Source organism: Podospora bellae-mahoneyi, chromosome 7 (assembly GCF_035222275.1).
Source record: "Podospora bellae-mahoneyi strain CBS 112042 chromosome 7, whole genome shotgun sequence".
Taxonomy (NCBI): Eukaryota; Fungi; Ascomycota; class Sordariomycetes; order Sordariales; family Podosporaceae; genus Podospora; species Podospora bellae-mahoneyi.
The window spans coordinates 360928-376194 of NC_085886.1; the positions used below are offsets into that span (position 1 = coordinate 360928).

At 51.5% G+C, this 15267-nt stretch overlaps 6 protein-coding genes and 1 non-coding gene across 7 annotated transcripts; 5 read left to right on the forward strand and 2 right to left on the reverse strand.

Moving 5' to 3' along the window:
- Window positions 1-115: 115 nt before the first annotated feature.
- Window positions 116-1543, reverse strand: pin1 (peptidyl-prolyl cis-trans isomerase Pin1). The gene is made up of 4 exons (XM_062881959.1): window positions 1005-1543; window positions 673-939; window positions 346-602; window positions 116-275 (listed from the first exon to the last, which is right to left on the reverse strand). The coding sequence occupies exons 1-4, from the start codon at window positions 1011-1013 to the stop codon at window positions 266-268; spliced, it is 543 nt and encodes a 180-aa protein (XP_062727838.1). The 5' UTR covers window positions 1014-1543; the 3' UTR covers window positions 116-265.
- Window positions 1538-1830, forward strand: QC761_0102340 (uncharacterized protein; the record flags this gene model as incomplete). The annotated part of the gene is made up of 2 exons (XM_062873131.1): window positions 1538-1657; window positions 1741-1830. The coding sequence occupies 2 exons, from the start codon at window positions 1538-1540 to the stop codon at window positions 1828-1830; spliced, it is 210 nt and encodes a 69-aa protein (XP_062727839.1).
- Window positions 1831-2208: 378 nt separating this feature from the next.
- QC761_703840 (uncharacterized protein) lies at window positions 2209-3722 on the forward strand (the record flags this gene model as incomplete). The annotated part of the gene is made up of 3 exons (XM_062881958.1): window positions 2209-2478; window positions 3148-3237; window positions 3296-3722. The coding sequence occupies 3 exons, from the start codon at window positions 2209-2211 to the stop codon at window positions 3338-3340; spliced, it is 405 nt and encodes a 134-aa protein (XP_062727840.1). The 3' UTR covers window positions 3341-3722.
- On the reverse strand, window positions 3680-4293 carry mrpl38 (54S ribosomal protein L38, mitochondrial). The gene is made up of 3 exons (XM_062881957.1): window positions 4212-4293; window positions 4075-4159; window positions 3680-4017 (listed from the first exon to the last, which is right to left on the reverse strand). The coding sequence occupies exons 1-3, from the start codon at window positions 4224-4226 to the stop codon at window positions 3725-3727; spliced, it is 393 nt and encodes a 130-aa protein (XP_062727841.1). The 5' UTR covers window positions 4227-4293; the 3' UTR covers window positions 3680-3724.
- Window positions 4294-5204: 911 nt separating this feature from the next.
- On the forward strand, window positions 5205-7229 carry set9 (histone lysine methyltransferase Set9; the record flags this gene model as incomplete). Its single annotated transcript, XM_062881956.1, has 1 exon — window positions 5205-7229. The coding sequence occupies one exon, from the start codon at window positions 5205-5207 to the stop codon at window positions 7227-7229; it is 2025 nt and encodes a 674-aa protein (XP_062727842.1).
- A 427-nt stretch (window positions 7230-7656) lies between these two features.
- Window positions 7657-9400, forward strand: QC761_703810 (uncharacterized protein). The gene is made up of 3 exons (XM_062881955.1): window positions 7657-8331; window positions 8392-8827; window positions 8881-9400. The coding sequence occupies exons 1-3, from the start codon at window positions 7993-7995 to the stop codon at window positions 8985-8987; spliced, it is 882 nt and encodes a 293-aa protein (XP_062727843.1). The 5' UTR covers window positions 7657-7992; the 3' UTR covers window positions 8988-9400.
- Window positions 9401-15138: 5738 nt separating this feature from the next.
- Window positions 15139-15225, forward strand: QC761_0102390. Its single transcript has one exon. It is a non-coding gene; the product is annotated as a tRNA-Lys (tRNA).
- The last annotated feature ends 42 nt before the right edge of the window (window positions 15226-15267 follow it).

Genomic DNA, 15267 nt, shown 5'->3' on the forward strand with positions numbered 1-15267 from the left:
AGTTGGCGTGGCACCTAGCCAGGCTGCCAACGGCTAAAGCAGTCGATAGGATAGAAGGTAGAGTTGGAACAAATTTAGTCTGGCAGACTTGGCAAACAATCATGACACTCGCAGACCGGGGCAGGGCATTTTGCAGAGAACAATGCTGATCTATTGTCGACCCGATGTCCTCTGTTGACTACTGAGACTGGACCTCAGATACCCTATCATCCTGTAATTGATGCCTTTCACCCAATTCTTTTTCGATCCATACACGTTCCCATCTCTACTCAAGTCTATGCATCCCATCTCCGTTAGCATTCATCCAAAACAAAACAAAACAAAGGTCACCAAGATAAAGCTCACCTCTCAATCAAGTGCAACCCACTCGCCGTGTCAACCACCCCCGAGATCTCTCCCTTCTGCAGCGCAAAAGCAGCATCCTCAAATTCCTTCTGCATGTCCCCGCGTCCGAAATAACCCAGGTCGCCCCTCTTGCGCGCCGAGCTACAGTCTGATTCCGACAGGGCCAACTCCCCCAAGGTGATCTCCCCACTCTTGATCCTCTGCTCGTGTGCCTTGATAATCGACATGGCTTCCTCCTTGGACCGGGTGATTTCGGCCTGTTGCGACAGCCAATGGTCAGCTTACAGTCCTCCTTCAAGAGATGGTCAAAAATGACAGTAAACATACCTCCTTCCAGCTGGACGCCCGGCGACTATCCCTGTGCTTGACCAGCAAATGCGCCGCCCTGATCTTGCCGGACTGGGCGTCGCCGGTTGGAAGAGGCGCCTTGGCCGAGTGGTAAGTCGCCATGTACACCTTGAGCTTCTCGGGGTCGGTGCCGGCGGGGGGTTCCCACCTCGAGGTGCGGTCCACAGAGTTGAAGTAGTAGGGCAGGTTCTTGGAGTTGGAGTGACGGACCTCCCAGTGAGGGGGGAGGCCGGTTTCTTGCTGGTTCTGGGGCAGGATGCAGGGTTAGTTACATGATATAGTAAGCTCGAGATATTGACATTGAGACATACGCCGTTCATGATGATTGATTGTTGGTCAAGGATGGACAGAAAACAACAAATGGCTACTACTTTGTTGTTGTTTGTTGTTGGAGAATGGACAACAAGGCTACGACGTGATGAAACGCTGGCTGGGTTGAACTGGTGGGACTTGGTGCCGTGGAGGGGCAACGGGTTGTGGACCCTTTTTAAATGGTGGGATTGGAGTTGGTATGTATCTAGACAAATACCTACCGAGGTAACCAAACGAAAAGCAGTTCCTAAAAAGCAGAGAAGAACATGACGTGCTGCAGACGGGAAGGTTGGAATAGGTCGTCGAGGGTTGCACTGAGAGGGGTCAAGTGTGCAATGGAAACCTTTGGATGGATTGCGGAGTGCAGCGGGAGACCACCCCGCTCCTGCTTGGCGCTGTTGTCTCCTGCCGGAGTACCTCACAGGGCAAGCCCCGCCCCGGGGGGTCTTCAGCTGGACGACTGAGAGTCTGAGACCATCCCGTCCATCCCGTCACCTGTCTTCCTCTTGTCCCAAGGTGTGCCACTCACTCTATGTACCGGGGATCACGAGGGACCCCATCTGATGCTGATGGATGCGACGTGACGCATGTTAACTGTACCCTACATATCCGTACTCCGTATCCATCAGGCATTCAGCCAAGGCCTCAGACAGTAAGATTCTCTAGTTCCAGGTAGGTTGTCAGTGCCTGAATAAGCCAAGTGGGGCGTCCTGGTTGGCTGCTGACCTCAGGCAGCCGGAAAGAGGCAAGGCGCGTGTGTTCCCAACTGTTGCTCTTGGTGGCGCGCCGCCCACAATGCACTGTGCCTGCGTTTCGCGCCTTTGACCACAAGATTTCGTCCACTCAAGATATCCATAGAAAAAAGCATTCATCTTCAACTCGCTCCGCATTCCACCACAAGACATTTCCACTCGACTTCAAATAATTTTCTGCACCAGGTAAAATTCACTTTACTTTCTGCATCTTCTGTGGAACTCACCTGGCGACACGTGTTTGGACCATCTAGCAGCCTGTTCTCGCCTCCTCAAAACTAAAAAAGACCAACCGCAACTCTTTTACCACCAAACACCACCTTACACAATCCAACCACATCACTTCCAGGTTTCCGCTGCCCGAAAAAGTTTCAGAGCCTGCACCACCGCCTGCTACCACCAGAAACCATCATAACACCACACAACACACTCCTCAGCCACGACATCAGCAATGGCTTCATCACCAGCCCCTTCAGCTTCGGGCGAACAATCGCAGCTCCATGGCCAGAAGCCCCTCGAGCAAATCACGTTCCGTTTCTGCTCGGAATGCAGCAACATGCTCTACCCCAAGGAAGATGAGGCCGATCGCAAGCTCATGTTCACCTGCCGCACTTGCAACTTCTCCGAAGAGGCCACCTCGTCGTGCATCTTTCGCAATGTTCTCAACAATGCCGCTGGCGAGACGGCCGGCGTGACGCAGGACGTTGGCTCTGATCCTACGGTGGGTGATTCTTCTGTTGCTTCCCATCATGCTAGCTCGTTTGAACAACACCCGAACCCGGACCACTGCGCTTTTGTCTGCTGCCTGACATGCGGCCGCATGATTTCGTGTGAGATTTGCAAAGACCGTCTCGCCGTTCTCCCCACCGATGCCCACAATCCCGACATTCCCGTACCGCTCCAGAACTTCATGCGGCTCGATCAGGGCGACGCCGACATTTGCGCCTGGCAAGACAACCGCGAGAACCTCGCCGACTTCATGGCTCGGAGCGAGCAATACTTTGGCGACTTGATGGAGGAGGACGAAGAAGAAGCCATGGGATTCGAGCCCGAGAATAACGCCATGTCACACTACGTGCTCGCTCAAAGCGCTGCTGTGTAGTCGCCAAACTCTTTCGATACACATTCACTTGACACAACGAGGCTATGACGACATGATTTGACGTACAAATTGTATAATATTCCTGGCAAACACGGCGTTCTTCATTTTTCTTGCAGCGGCACACGCAATCGTTCCCTTTCTCCCGACGATCATATCCCGCAGCGTATACCGGCACATAGATAGACAGCGGGTTGGGAGTTCCGGTGTTGATTTGGTTAAAGCGACGAAGTGCAGGGGTTTTCACGTTACCTATGTTTGAGCCAGTGGCTGACGGGGTTTCTGCTCTAGCTGCCAAGAGAACAGCGCACTTGCCCCTCTTGCAACCATGGGGAGGCTGTCTTCTTTCAGTCTCAGCAGCGAAGCGCTGAAACGGGAATGGTAAGCAGCTCCAGGCCTGTCACCTTCTGGAGTCCAACCGTTGCTGACCCCTTCTCAGAAACTCTTTTATGTGTGCTGCTATTGCGGTAACATTTACCAATGAGTTTGGTCTTTCGGTGGGACACTTGTATATCGGCGAGTAAGATACAGGAACATTTGCATGACACGGCGTTTGGCGAGATTGATATAGGAGTGGGAGACGTTTATCACTGCTAGGGTAAACAAAACTTGGCTTTGAGGATAGGAGGAGGCATCATCGATGGGAATTAATTTTTATTGCTGGGCTGTTTATTCATGGGAATGAGGGACAAATGCGTGAAAGGAGAGGTGATTCGAGTATTTTGCCTGTATTGAAGCTGTACAAGTAGTTTACACGACGCCGTATAACGCCGTTCTGATGCCACTCCCCAGTGGAGCAATGATATAATACACCCAAATGATCCCTCCCATGATTGATTTTACGTTTTGTATTGGTGTTGGTCTCAGTTTATGCCTGCGAGGGGGCCATGCTGAGGATTCTGCTCCACTTCTTCTTGCGCAACTCCATGCCCACGACGCCGTTGATACGGGATCCGATAGGGTCGCCAGACTTGTTGATCAAAACGCAGGCGTTGTCGTCGAACTTGATGCAGCTTCCGTCTCTCCGGGTGACCTTTTGCTTCGTCCGCACGACGACGGCATGTCTGATATCACCACGCTTGACCTTGGCACCCGAGGCGGCGGCCATGCCGGCAGCTCCCGCATCTCTTTGCTTCTGCACGACCACCACAATCCGGTCGCCTGTATTGGTCAGTTGGGTGAGTTTTCTTCGGGTTTCTTGGGTAATTATCGTCGTACCGATCGAGGCGTGTCTCTTCTGGCCGATGACCATGGCGCATTCAACAATGGCGGCGCCAGAGTTGTCGATGCAGTTGAGCATGCTCTGATGCAGAGGGTTAGCTTAATTTTATATTGCGTAAAAGAATAGAAAGTACCTTTAGTTGAATCATCTTGTCGTCGGACGGCCAAACCGTACCTTGAGGGTATCGTTGTTGATCGTGTAGCTCCCGGATGGGCAGCCAATTGCCATGCGGCGACGGGATGTCCTGGCCGTGGAAAATTGTTCGCGCTGACCCGAAGGGCACAAGGCTGTGCTTATGTAAGTAAGGCTTGGACAGAGACTGCTTTCTTTTGAAACCATGCCCAATCGGGATCCTCATGCAAGCTCTTTAGCTTGTTCCAACGTACCGGCAGCTGTGGATTCAGTCAAGACGAGATCCGACCAATGGGAAGCTCAGCGCAAAAACTCGCGACAGGGGATCAGCTTGTTGGCACGCGCTGTCCCCGCCAGATTCCGCCAGATTTGGTGGTCAACTCGCCTAGCCCCCTCAATTTCCCTGGCAACGAGAGGGCAACCAGACAGCAACCGTGATCCTGTCTTTTTTCGTTCCCCTTTTCCCCGTCCGACCTCTTCTCCTGTACCTCATGCACACTTTGCAGGTTTCGGGAAGTCAGAGTATCTGTAACGCTGGTCAAGTCACTTGAAAGTGCAGCTGCAGTCATACGGTACAGACCAGCCAGTCTTCAAGCGTCAATCTATATCCGGAATCTGTTACCTAGGTTGCTCCCGTAACTTGCCAACTTATGACGACAACTGGCATTCGCAGCTCAATTTGCAGCCAGAGGCTGAGCCCAAGGTTTGCATCTGTCTTACCTCCCACACCTACCCATTGTCGGCCCAGCCGCTGCAGGTCGGCTCCCTTCCTTCCCACAAAGGAACCTAAAAAAGCCATTATTGGCACTTGCGCCGACCCGATCTGATCTGCCCGGGTCGCATGAAGGCAGTCAAGTCTCACATTGAACATTGACCCCCTTCGTCCACTCCTTCTTTCATATTTCGAATATCCGACGCCCGACTTCACCTCACAACCCTCCCACCCACCTCGGTCGGCCAACTCATCGATACCCGACACACACACAACACAAAGATGCCTCCCCGGTCACAAGCCCAGGGAAAGAAGAAGCTCACGCTTGCACAGCTAGCTGCTTACGACGACATTTTAACCGATGCTCTGATCGACCACACTTATTACTGGACGACCATTCCCAAAAATCGCACATCTTACCATCCTTCCCGGGGCGTCAGAGAGGAGGAAATCGCCAAGCTCATCCAGACTCACCTCATCATCAACTCCGATCTCAAGACCGCCGAAGAGAAACTGCTTGCGACCGACGGCCTAAAGCGATTCTACAATGGTCTCAAAACGTCCAAGGAAAAGGATGACTTCAAAGCCCACATGCGGCGCTACATGTCGACCTACCTGCCAGATTGCCCTTTCGAGGTCAATGCAACCAATCGCTACACCATCGTCACGTATGAGGCCAGCATCGTAGCCCGGCGCTTCATCAGGCGCAACGAGACGATCAAATACCTGGCCGGAATCCAGGTGACAATCACCCCCGAGGAGGAGGCAGACATGGCATCACGCAAAAAGGACTTTAGTCTAGTGGTCAGCAGCAGGAGCAAGTCAACCAGCTTATTCATGGGGCCTGCTCGATTTGCCAATCACGATTGCGACGCGAATGCCCGGCTCGTTACTTGCGGCCAGGCAGGGATTGAGATCATCGCATGCAGGGACATTGGCGTCGGCGAGGAGATCACAGTCAGCTACAGCGAGAGTTACTTTGGAGAGGACAATTGCGAGTGCTTGTGCCAGACGTGCGAGGCGAGACAGGTCAATGGCTGGCAGCAAGATGAGGGGGGCGCTTCGGTGAAGAGAAGCATCGAGGATGATTTGGCGGCGTCACAGGGCTACTCTTTCCGGCGGAGGTTGAGAGACGAGAGTGTGGCAGGTTCAGGCTCTCGAACTCCGTCCGTCACCCCGGATATCCGGCCCAGGGTCCTCAAGAAACGGGGGAGCCAGATGGTTCTGAGCGACAGGCAGTCAACAGCGGAATCGACGGAGGGCTCAGGCCCGGGGTGCAAACGAGGTGCTGCAGCGCTCGGAACCCCGCCCATCACTCCGGCTAAGCGCCTGAAAACTATGGAATATGATCTGCCACCTACAACATCCGGGTCGCCAATTTCGAGAAGCAGCTCGGAATCTGAACTTTCGCGTAGTCCACTTGCATCTGAAGCCGGCAGCGCCACTCTCACCGACGTCACGACCCCCGCTTCAGACTCGGCAGATGGGCTCATTCTTTCACCTGAGCCGACGCCTATCAAGCAGGCGATCGAAATCCTAAGAAACGAGCAGCCTACAGCTGAGACAGACGTACAGCAACTGCCCGGGTCGATCTCCCCGGTGCCCCAAAAGTCGTACGGCTTCCCAACAATTCTCCCCACCACCGAGGTAACCCCTCCAGCCGAAGAACTGAACAACACAGAAGCGACGAAAGCGACTCCTCCAGTAGAAGAGGTGGTTCCAGTGCCACCTCCCAGTGATGCGGCAGCTCCGACAACGCCTGTAGGAAAGGCGAATGGTTCCAGGAAGCGCCAGGCCACTCAGCAACGGTCACCACGACCGGCACAAAAGCGTCGTGTGCCAGGAGATTACACCCTCACACCCTTACTTCTCTCAGAGCCCGAGACTGCCTGGATCCACTGCACCAACTGCAACACTGCATTTGTTCAAAAAGACGCCTACTTTACAAGAGCCAATTGCCCACGTTGCGAGCGCCACTCCAAGCTTTACGGCTACGTCTGGCCCAAGACCCAGCCAGCAGGCAAGAACGATAAAGAAGAACGCATTCTGGATCACCGTGTCATCAACCGTTTCCTGGATCCAGAGGACGAGGCGAGGGCGCGGGGGAAGAAGGGCTGGCGGGCAGGCTCACAAAGAGAGTCGACGATGGACACCGAAGGGGGAAGCAACCCTCCCCAGCGGGGTAGGGCCAGAATCAGAGAGAGTTTGGTCCCGAAGGCGGAAGGGGCAACCGCTGCTGCTCTCGATGGAGTTAGGCGGAGTGGGCGGGCTCGTAGGGCGAGCGCAAAGGTTATTGGCGATGCATAAGGATGGAAGAGGTTCATTCAAACGAGCTGATCACGGTTGATTTTTTTGGGACTTTGTACATTAGGTGATGGGAATAGCGATTATATTATGGTTTTCCATGGCTCGGAGGGTCTTGATATGTTATCCACGATGGCAGTGTCGAGGGGTAATATATATATATCATTGTGGTGGATGGAATATTGGTAATTATTGCTTCGTCTTCGACGACGAAGAAAATAGCGTAGAAAAAACATGCAAGAATATGTACACTCTGACACCCCCAAAAGATGCATTGGTGATGATCTGTTGATCTGCCCCTGATGAGCCATCGAGGTGCTTCCGGGAGGGTGGTCCAAGCTCCCATTGTACCCCTGAAGGCAGCTGTGAGCCTGCCTAGTATTTCAGACACTTGTACAGCTCCTTCCTTTGTTTGTCTCTTCGGGGCAACCGATGCAGGAGCTTCACAGAGAGAGCTTGCTTGCTTCCTTCCTCGTGTTTGCCAGCTTCTCCGTTTGCGCAACGCTTCCGTCCTCTCTTTTTGCGACACGACCGACGGCGCATCATCCCTCCGACAACCATCAACCCCACCCATGGCGATATTTCCTTATCAATTCAATTAATTCTCGACTCTCGTTCTTATCGCTGCAGCATCATCACCATCGATACTAAACCGCAACGGTTCTCCGGTCCAGCAGAACCAATCGCGCCGGTCAGTTCCATCCATCATTTCCAATTGCGCCAATCAATTGCCTTGATAGCTTCTAATATCCTCAATCCGTCACAAATGGCCGACAGCTTCGACGAGGTCATTGTCGAAGAGACCCTGGCCACCCAGCAGACTGGCGACGTCGAGATGACCGAGGAAGGCGATGCGCCTGCCGCTGCCACCGAAACTCCTGCCGCTGCCGGCAGCACCGAGAATGCCGATTTGCCTTTTGCTGAGGGCGATCCCGACGACACCCCGGCGCCGCGCATTACCTTTTCGCAGTACCTGAGGAGCCCCGTCGTCACTCTGTTAATCGGTAGCAACGATGAAGAGACCATCCTGACGGCTCATCAGGGGCTGTTGACCCAGAGCCCATACTTTGCCGATCGCATCGCCGAGTTTGCCGATGATGGCAGCGTATGTCTTTCTCCTGACCTCTAGTAGCAGATGAAGGCTAACCCGCCGCTTCCACGACAGCCCCGCCAGATTGAGCTTCCCAACGAAGACCTCGACGCCATGGGTTGCTTCCTCGAGTTCCTCTACACGGGCGACTACTTCCCCAAGAAGATCGCCGGCCAGCGCAGCCTGGAGAAGGACGCCTCGATCCCCGACGTGGACTACACCGGGGAGCAGCTCCTCAAGCACGCCAAGGTTTACACTCTGGCCGAGAAGTTTGGCCTCAACAACCTCAAGAACTTGGCGTCGAGCAAGATTCACTGCGTCAACTCCACCGCCAAGGGCGAGATCGCCTACGCGCGGTACGTCTACGAGTTCACGGCCAAGGACGACACGAGCATCCGCGCTCCTGTTGCCAACTTTTGGGCCACGAGATCGCACACGCTGCGTGCCGAGGCCGAGGACGAGTTCAGGAACTTGTGCTTGGAGTTTCCTCGGTTTGGTTACGATGTTCTTAGTAAGTTTTTGGTCGAGATGGTATGGAGGGAAATGCTAACCATGACATTTCAGCCCGCGTCTTGGACGAGAAGCTCAAGCGGGAGCGCAACGAGAAAATGCACCCCGCTGCCGGGAGCGGGAGGAAAAGACCTCGTCACAGCAGCGCCACCAATGCTTAAGGTTGTCTGTTGAGATAAGGAAGGGAGACGGAGGAGGATAATGGATACCCATCATTATAGCCATGACCACCACTACCACCACAAGGGAGGGAGGGAGGGGAATGGTTGTTGGAAAAGCAAGGCAGCGACGGCGTTTTTGCAGGATTTTTGTTAACCTCTTTTGCTTCATTGGGGCTTATACCACAGCTATGCTTGACTTACGGAAGAAAAGAAACCAAGCGGGAGACGGACATGACTTTTTTTGTATCATGTACCGAAATGTAAGTTATTTTTCTTGTCCTAGCTTTAGATTCTTGTCCTGGCGGGAGGAGGATTTCCTTGAAGTGGTGATAATTTAGGTACATAGTGGAAAAGAGGAGTTATACTGAATAAAAAGCAGATTAATAACAGTTCAATCTAGATGGCGATATCCTAATTCTTTGGTGTCTTGCTTACTTGCTACCTCGGGGAAGGATCAGTGATACGGATGAAGCGGGAAGGGGCTGTCCAAAGGGGAGGAAGTACGGTCGAGCCATGAAGTTAAACAACAGATTTTCAAAGGCACGGTAGAGTGACAAAATGAGAGTCTGATCGCACCATCGATATTAGGCTCTTTTTTCAATGGACTTTCTTTGGCTTGGAAAAGAGCACTTTGACCACCACTTTGGCCAAGGCTCTGCAGTGGAGCCCACCCAATTGAAGGCATTCCCAAGGCTTACAACATTAACCATACAGCTAATACCAGGTGCAGCGAGGCCAAAATGATAGCAGAGCTATAAATTATAAGAGCCTCTTTTTCGATAGAAGAAAAGAAGCGCCGGTACGTTTTTATTCAAATAATTAAACCTACCCAATTTTGGTAGGGACTTGTATCAAAATGAAAACGATTACACCTCTTTGTATAAAGCCTTTGGCCCATAGTAAAGAGCTGAAATCGAGGGTGCGGTTAGACCCTAACAAGGCAGGCTCCTTCTCTAAGCGTAGTGATGTTCTTACTTCTTTGGCCCTGCAGCATTCAGTCTGGATGGTCTGAACCCTCCTCGGCGCCGACGTGGTCAAGAAAAGGTGTTGGGGCCCTAGTTTTGAAAGTTTGTACAAGTCCGCTGATTGGGATGTACTGTGATGAGAAGTGATATAGGGTCGATACTGGGAGGTTGTCGCTATAGCCATCATACAAGATGGGATCTCGGGTTGGGTTCGGGTTGGGGGTGGAGGATATGGTAGTAGTTTGCCATCGGCGTCGGTATGATGTGAGAAGATGATGTCCGGTTGTCTGGAAGAGATTGTAAGGATGTAGGAAGCAGTGGGTTAGCTCTGGTATCATAGAGCTGATGGAAATGATGTAACGTGGGTAGGTCTGTTTCATACTTGCTTACCTCCGGGCTTTTGTGGACATGGAGCCTAGGGAATATTTGGTTGAGGTGAACAGGTAGGTAAAAGGGCGACCTATCCATTCCTTTGGTTAACCAAACTAGCGGATTGTGCTGGGGAGTTCTTGAATTATTTGTGGATAATGTTTAGCTGGTTTCCTTCGTTTGAGGAGTGTCCAAATAATCCGGGGGATGGTTTGAAAGATTTTTGCTGTAATACCTATCGAGCTGTTGCAACAGCTTGGAGCAAGAGCATGGAATTATTGGCTTGTTTCAAATGGGGATCAAACGGTAGAGTTGAGGGGTAAGAGAAACAATCTCGGGGGCAGCAGCATGTACGAAGTTGCTTGGTGGGTACCTAGTCTCTCTGTCTCCTTCATTGGTGAAAGAATACTGGGTAGTGTGACGTCTGCGCGTCTGGATATCTTCAAGCCTACGGTGACCGACCTCCGTTTACGACGCGGAGTATTTAACCCTAGGATTTGGTCTCTTTCATCCTACCTTATCTTCTTCTCACTGCGCTACGCTTCAAACTCTCTGGCGACGTCATGTTTGTACACAAAGAACGCATTTCCGAGGTGCTTTTCCTGATGTCTTGAACCAAACCAATTGCAATGCGGGCAAGTAATCTTCCTGCAGGTCTGATTTGAAATAACACCGCCTTTCTGACTGACGATCCTGCGACTCTCTGATCCGCCTGTTGATAGAAGGAACGCTGTGATCAGGCTGCATATGGACCAACCTTGCGAGCGTATTTGTGAGCACTTACTCATCCCACTCCAGTCGACGCCATTGATCGGTCAAAAAGACGCTCGGTTTGCTGACGCCATTCCCAACACTGGAAAGTAAGGGATGTTGATTCTTGAAACTTGCTCACAGCACATTCTCACCAGGCTTGCTTTTGGCGCAGTGCCTTATTCAGCTCCACTCAGAACAAACTCGTCTTTTGCCCCTTGGGCCAGACCTGTTCATTCATGGTGATATTGTCGACGATTTTCGTCGCGTTAGCAAACTTTCAGTCGACCTCTCGGCACAGCATCCGAGGGCTAAAGTATCGGGTAGGTCTCATCCCGCACCCAGCTCGAAACATGATCAATCACATCAGTCACCATCGCAAGGCTGCGTCATTGAAGATGGACCCTGCATGTTGCACCGCATACATGTGGAGGTAAATACCACGCGGAGTCTTTGCTGCCACTTCAACGCCAAGTCGACTGGAGAGCCGTCAAATTACCTGCGGAAATCCCCACGTCTCGGAGAAGTCTCCGAAGTTCTGGTGGCAATGGAATCAAAAAGGGGGTGGCCACGTGCAAAAGGAATTTTGTTGCCTGCCAAAGCCACCGACTGTACGTACCGTTGGAACATTGGAACATTCCTTCGTGATCTGCACAGGTATAAGCGAACGCCATGATCGGGCTCAACTGCGAGATTAAGCGGCTGCAGCAGTCACGCTATCTCGGATCGGGAAGAGATCATCACTAGTTTAAATGTAGTCTACCCTTGTTCCTCTTCAACGTGAACGACCTTTGTCAAGACCAAACAATTGGTATATCGAAAGGTTATGTATGGTAGAGGACTTGAGAAGGCATGGTGAATCACAGAAGTCAAGCCTAGGTCGAAATCTTTTGTTAGGGCCGGATTCTCTAGGAGATGCCGCGTTCTTTGGAGCTCGAAGCCAGCCCGGTACCAGCTCTGATCTGTATATCCAAAACTTGTCTGGGAATCGGAGCTAAAATACTATTCCCTGAGTTCTAACCGGCAAACGGTCTGGGGTCAGGCCAAGGGAGCCAGCTTGGTTAAGCACAATGTTCAGCTAATTCGGACTCTCGAAACCAATGACGATGCTTTACCGTAGATACACCACGACCCATCGGTTCTTTTTCCGTGATCCCCACCATGAGGACCTGGGCATGGAGAAATCTTATTGGATTATAGACATCCCAGACCTTGCCGCCACAAAAGTGACAAATCATATCTGGCAGGGTCGATCGCGTTCCAGTTCCGTATTCTCGGGATAAACTTACACACCCTCGATCATGGTGGTATTTTTACCAAAGGTGAACGGGACTGAATTTGCTTACCAGAAGCGAAAATTCGCGAAGAAAGAAGAGTGATATCCTTACCTAGTACTCGGCCACAACGATGTCTACCTAGTGAAACTGAAAGATTTCAAGAACCTTCAGCTGTTGTTGTTTCTGGTGCCTCCTTTTCCCCTTTCCCCTGCCAGGTGACGAGGAAGAGCAGGGGGGTTTCATGTAGTTGGCTCTGGTAGATTTCATCAACGTTTTCCCTGATCTTTCAATACATGTTCCATGCACAAGCCCTCCCCCCTCATGGCGGGGAGAATTGGGTGTGAACAAGGAGATCCGGCACGTCCCGGGTCCCGATTACCAGTCTACCCAGGCTCAGCAATATGAGATGCGAGATGGTGCCCGGTTTGTTGGTTCCTCAAGTCAGTATTGAAACCACTACGAGACCAGGATTCTCTCAATCACTCCTCATCAACGAATCCGATGACCCCTTGACCAGGTTTCTGAACAGGTATATGAAGCCGTATTCCCCCTCCCCATCTGCCAACACGCCAATCGCACACTGAGTTCTTCAGTAAATACCAACAGTCGACTCCATACCAGAAAGCTCTAAGCCTCAACAACTTCCCTCCACCTCTTTCACCATGGCACGTCGTTCTTCAGACCCACTCAGGGTTATTGGCCAACCACCTACAAGCGTTGGGATGAACGAAACCATCAGTCCCGCAATCGAGGTCTCATTCACTCTTTCAGACTACAAAGGCGTAGATATCACCAATATCGGCAATCTCTTCGCTACCGTCGTTCTCCATGAAGGATACAGCCAAACCGCTGTAGTTGGCGGGTTGACAGGGGCGACGACGGTATCCCCTGACTGGACCCGCACGAGCAATGGTGTTGTTCACTTTACCTTCGATGCGGTTGCAACCAACTATCCCATGGCTGGAGCATATTTCATCCAGGTCGCTGTTTATTATATCAGCAATGATGGCGGCTACTACAATCTCGTCGAGGGGAACGTCACGGCCTTGGACATCTTTTGATCTCTTGGTCCCAAATTGCGAAACATGATGTCTGTACGTACGTGTCTGAAGGTCTGTCAGTCATTACGAGGGTGGCAGCTAACAAGTGGTAACAGCAATGCCGCAGGAGGCCCAAGATAGTTTCATGTCGAGGCTCACAAAGAATCCTGGTTTTCCCTACCCACTGGATGGATATCAATCCTGGAGTACTGGCTGGAGTTTTCTCATGGCGTTTTGCATTTTTATGTGCCTTTCCCTTCACCTTTACTTTTAGGTAGTTCGGGTTAATACAGCACCGAAATCTGATTTTGGAGTCTTGCTTTTTGATCCTTCGACTTTCTCATGCTGTCTTTGAGGCTTCTCGGCAAACAACCGATTGGACAAACGCCCGCGGCATGTGCAAAAGCCACGCGAGCGCTACCAAGGTCTTGGATGAAAGCCGAGAACCTTGAGGGAAATTCTTGTGAAACTTCAACGCACAGTCGAACGAGATCCCCATACGTCATTCCAGGCTGGATGAGGCTGAGAACACCAGCTATTGGCCGTGTCACGACCAACATCCCACGTGGAACCAGGGTCCAACACAACAAGCAAGCCACCTGCTACCGTCGAAGTCCGATTGAGGGGCAAGTGCCGATTATGTAGTAGAAAAGACCGAGATTTCTGCTTTCAAGATCGATCCAAGTCTTTGACAACTCCTTCCTCACGCGATTCCAGTGATTTGAAGACCAAGTCAGCGCTGAATGCAAAGCTTCCTTGCGCAAGTTCAGCTTTCTGCAGTCATCATGAAGAAAGCCCAAAAGAAAAAGTTGAGCGCGTCCTTCTTGCTTGTCATAACCACGCGGCTCAATCCCAACTACCTGACACCCATGCCCCCCTTCCCAATTTCCGGGACAACAAGCCACTGACGTCGAAAATCATACACTGCCTCCCTACATACACATTTTCTCGTCCGTTTTATTCCTTTGTGAAGCCACCCTTACTCCCACTCCCACAACATCTCCCTGGCACTTGTCACTCAACCGCTATCTCGCACCACCATATTTCTTCTTCTTCTCGTCCACCTCACCTCCTCATCATCATCACTATCCCCAAAAGAATGATGCAATTCCCTTGTAAGTACAACCAATGCAGCCTCCACATGTAAGCGGTCACTCAGGTTTTCATCAACTTCCACAACCCAATCTGAACCTCCTGGTGGGCCAATTCATCTCACACCCACCCGCTTGGACAGACAATACACTACAAGCCGCCTCATCGGGTAGGACCCCGGGCCCAAAATCTTGGAAGAGGTCTAACAAGATCACCAAACATGACAAGGCTGGCACGTGTCACTAGTGTGTGACCGCGCTTACACCAGGCTGACGTACCCGCCTCATTTGACCTCTTTCGGTTACACCCCCTCCCTTTTTACAAAAAGGTCCGATGTAAATACCATCTCCTCTCCTTCCCGGATCGAATCAACCAAAACGGCAATGAAAGACCAACTCTCTTCTCCTTTCGTACCATATTCTCACTCAAGCAAGGTACTTTTCCACCCACTCGGCTTGCATTCCGAAAAGAAAGATTGATCACGGATGCATATTCTCCCTCCTCTGCGCAAGACACTTTGACATCACAGCACGGGTCACGAACTTCTCGAAACGAAGAGATTCCATCAAATTCCCCGAAAAAGGCAAAAATGAGCGACTCATCCAGTATGGATCAGAGAAAAAAAAAAGGCAAAAATGATGTCGTTCGACGGGAATTGAGCCCGACGTGGGGGTCGAACCCACAACCTTGAGATTTCGGAGCACTCCTTAAGAGTCTCACGCTCTACCGATTGAGCTAGCCGGGCAGGCTATTTGATAGAGACACTCAGCGGTATTAGGATAGATGT

Excerpts from the sequence above, each read along its gene's own strand:
- pin1 (XM_062881959.1), bottom strand. Across the intron at positions 603-672 it reads GGGCGTCCAGCTGGAAGGAG|GCCGAAATCACCCGGTCCAA; the intron begins GTATGTTTACTG and ends CTGTCGCAACAG.
- mrpl38 (XM_062881957.1), bottom strand. Across the intron at positions 4,018-4,074 it reads GAAGAGACACGCCTCGATCG|GCGACCGGATTGTGGTGGTC; the intron begins GTACGACGATAA and ends TGACCAATACAG.
- QC761_703810 (XM_062881955.1), top strand. The coding sequence starts at position 7,993 with ATGGCCGACAGCTTCGACGAGGTCATTGTCGAAGAGACCCTGGCCACC. Across the intron at positions 8,332-8,391 it reads AGTTTGCCGATGATGGCAGC|CCCCGCCAGATTGAGCTTCC; the intron begins GTATGTCTTTCT and ends CTTCCACGACAG. Across the intron at positions 8,828-8,880 it reads GTTTGGTTACGATGTTCTTA|CCCGCGTCTTGGACGAGAAG; the intron begins GTAAGTTTTTGG and ends ATGACATTTCAG.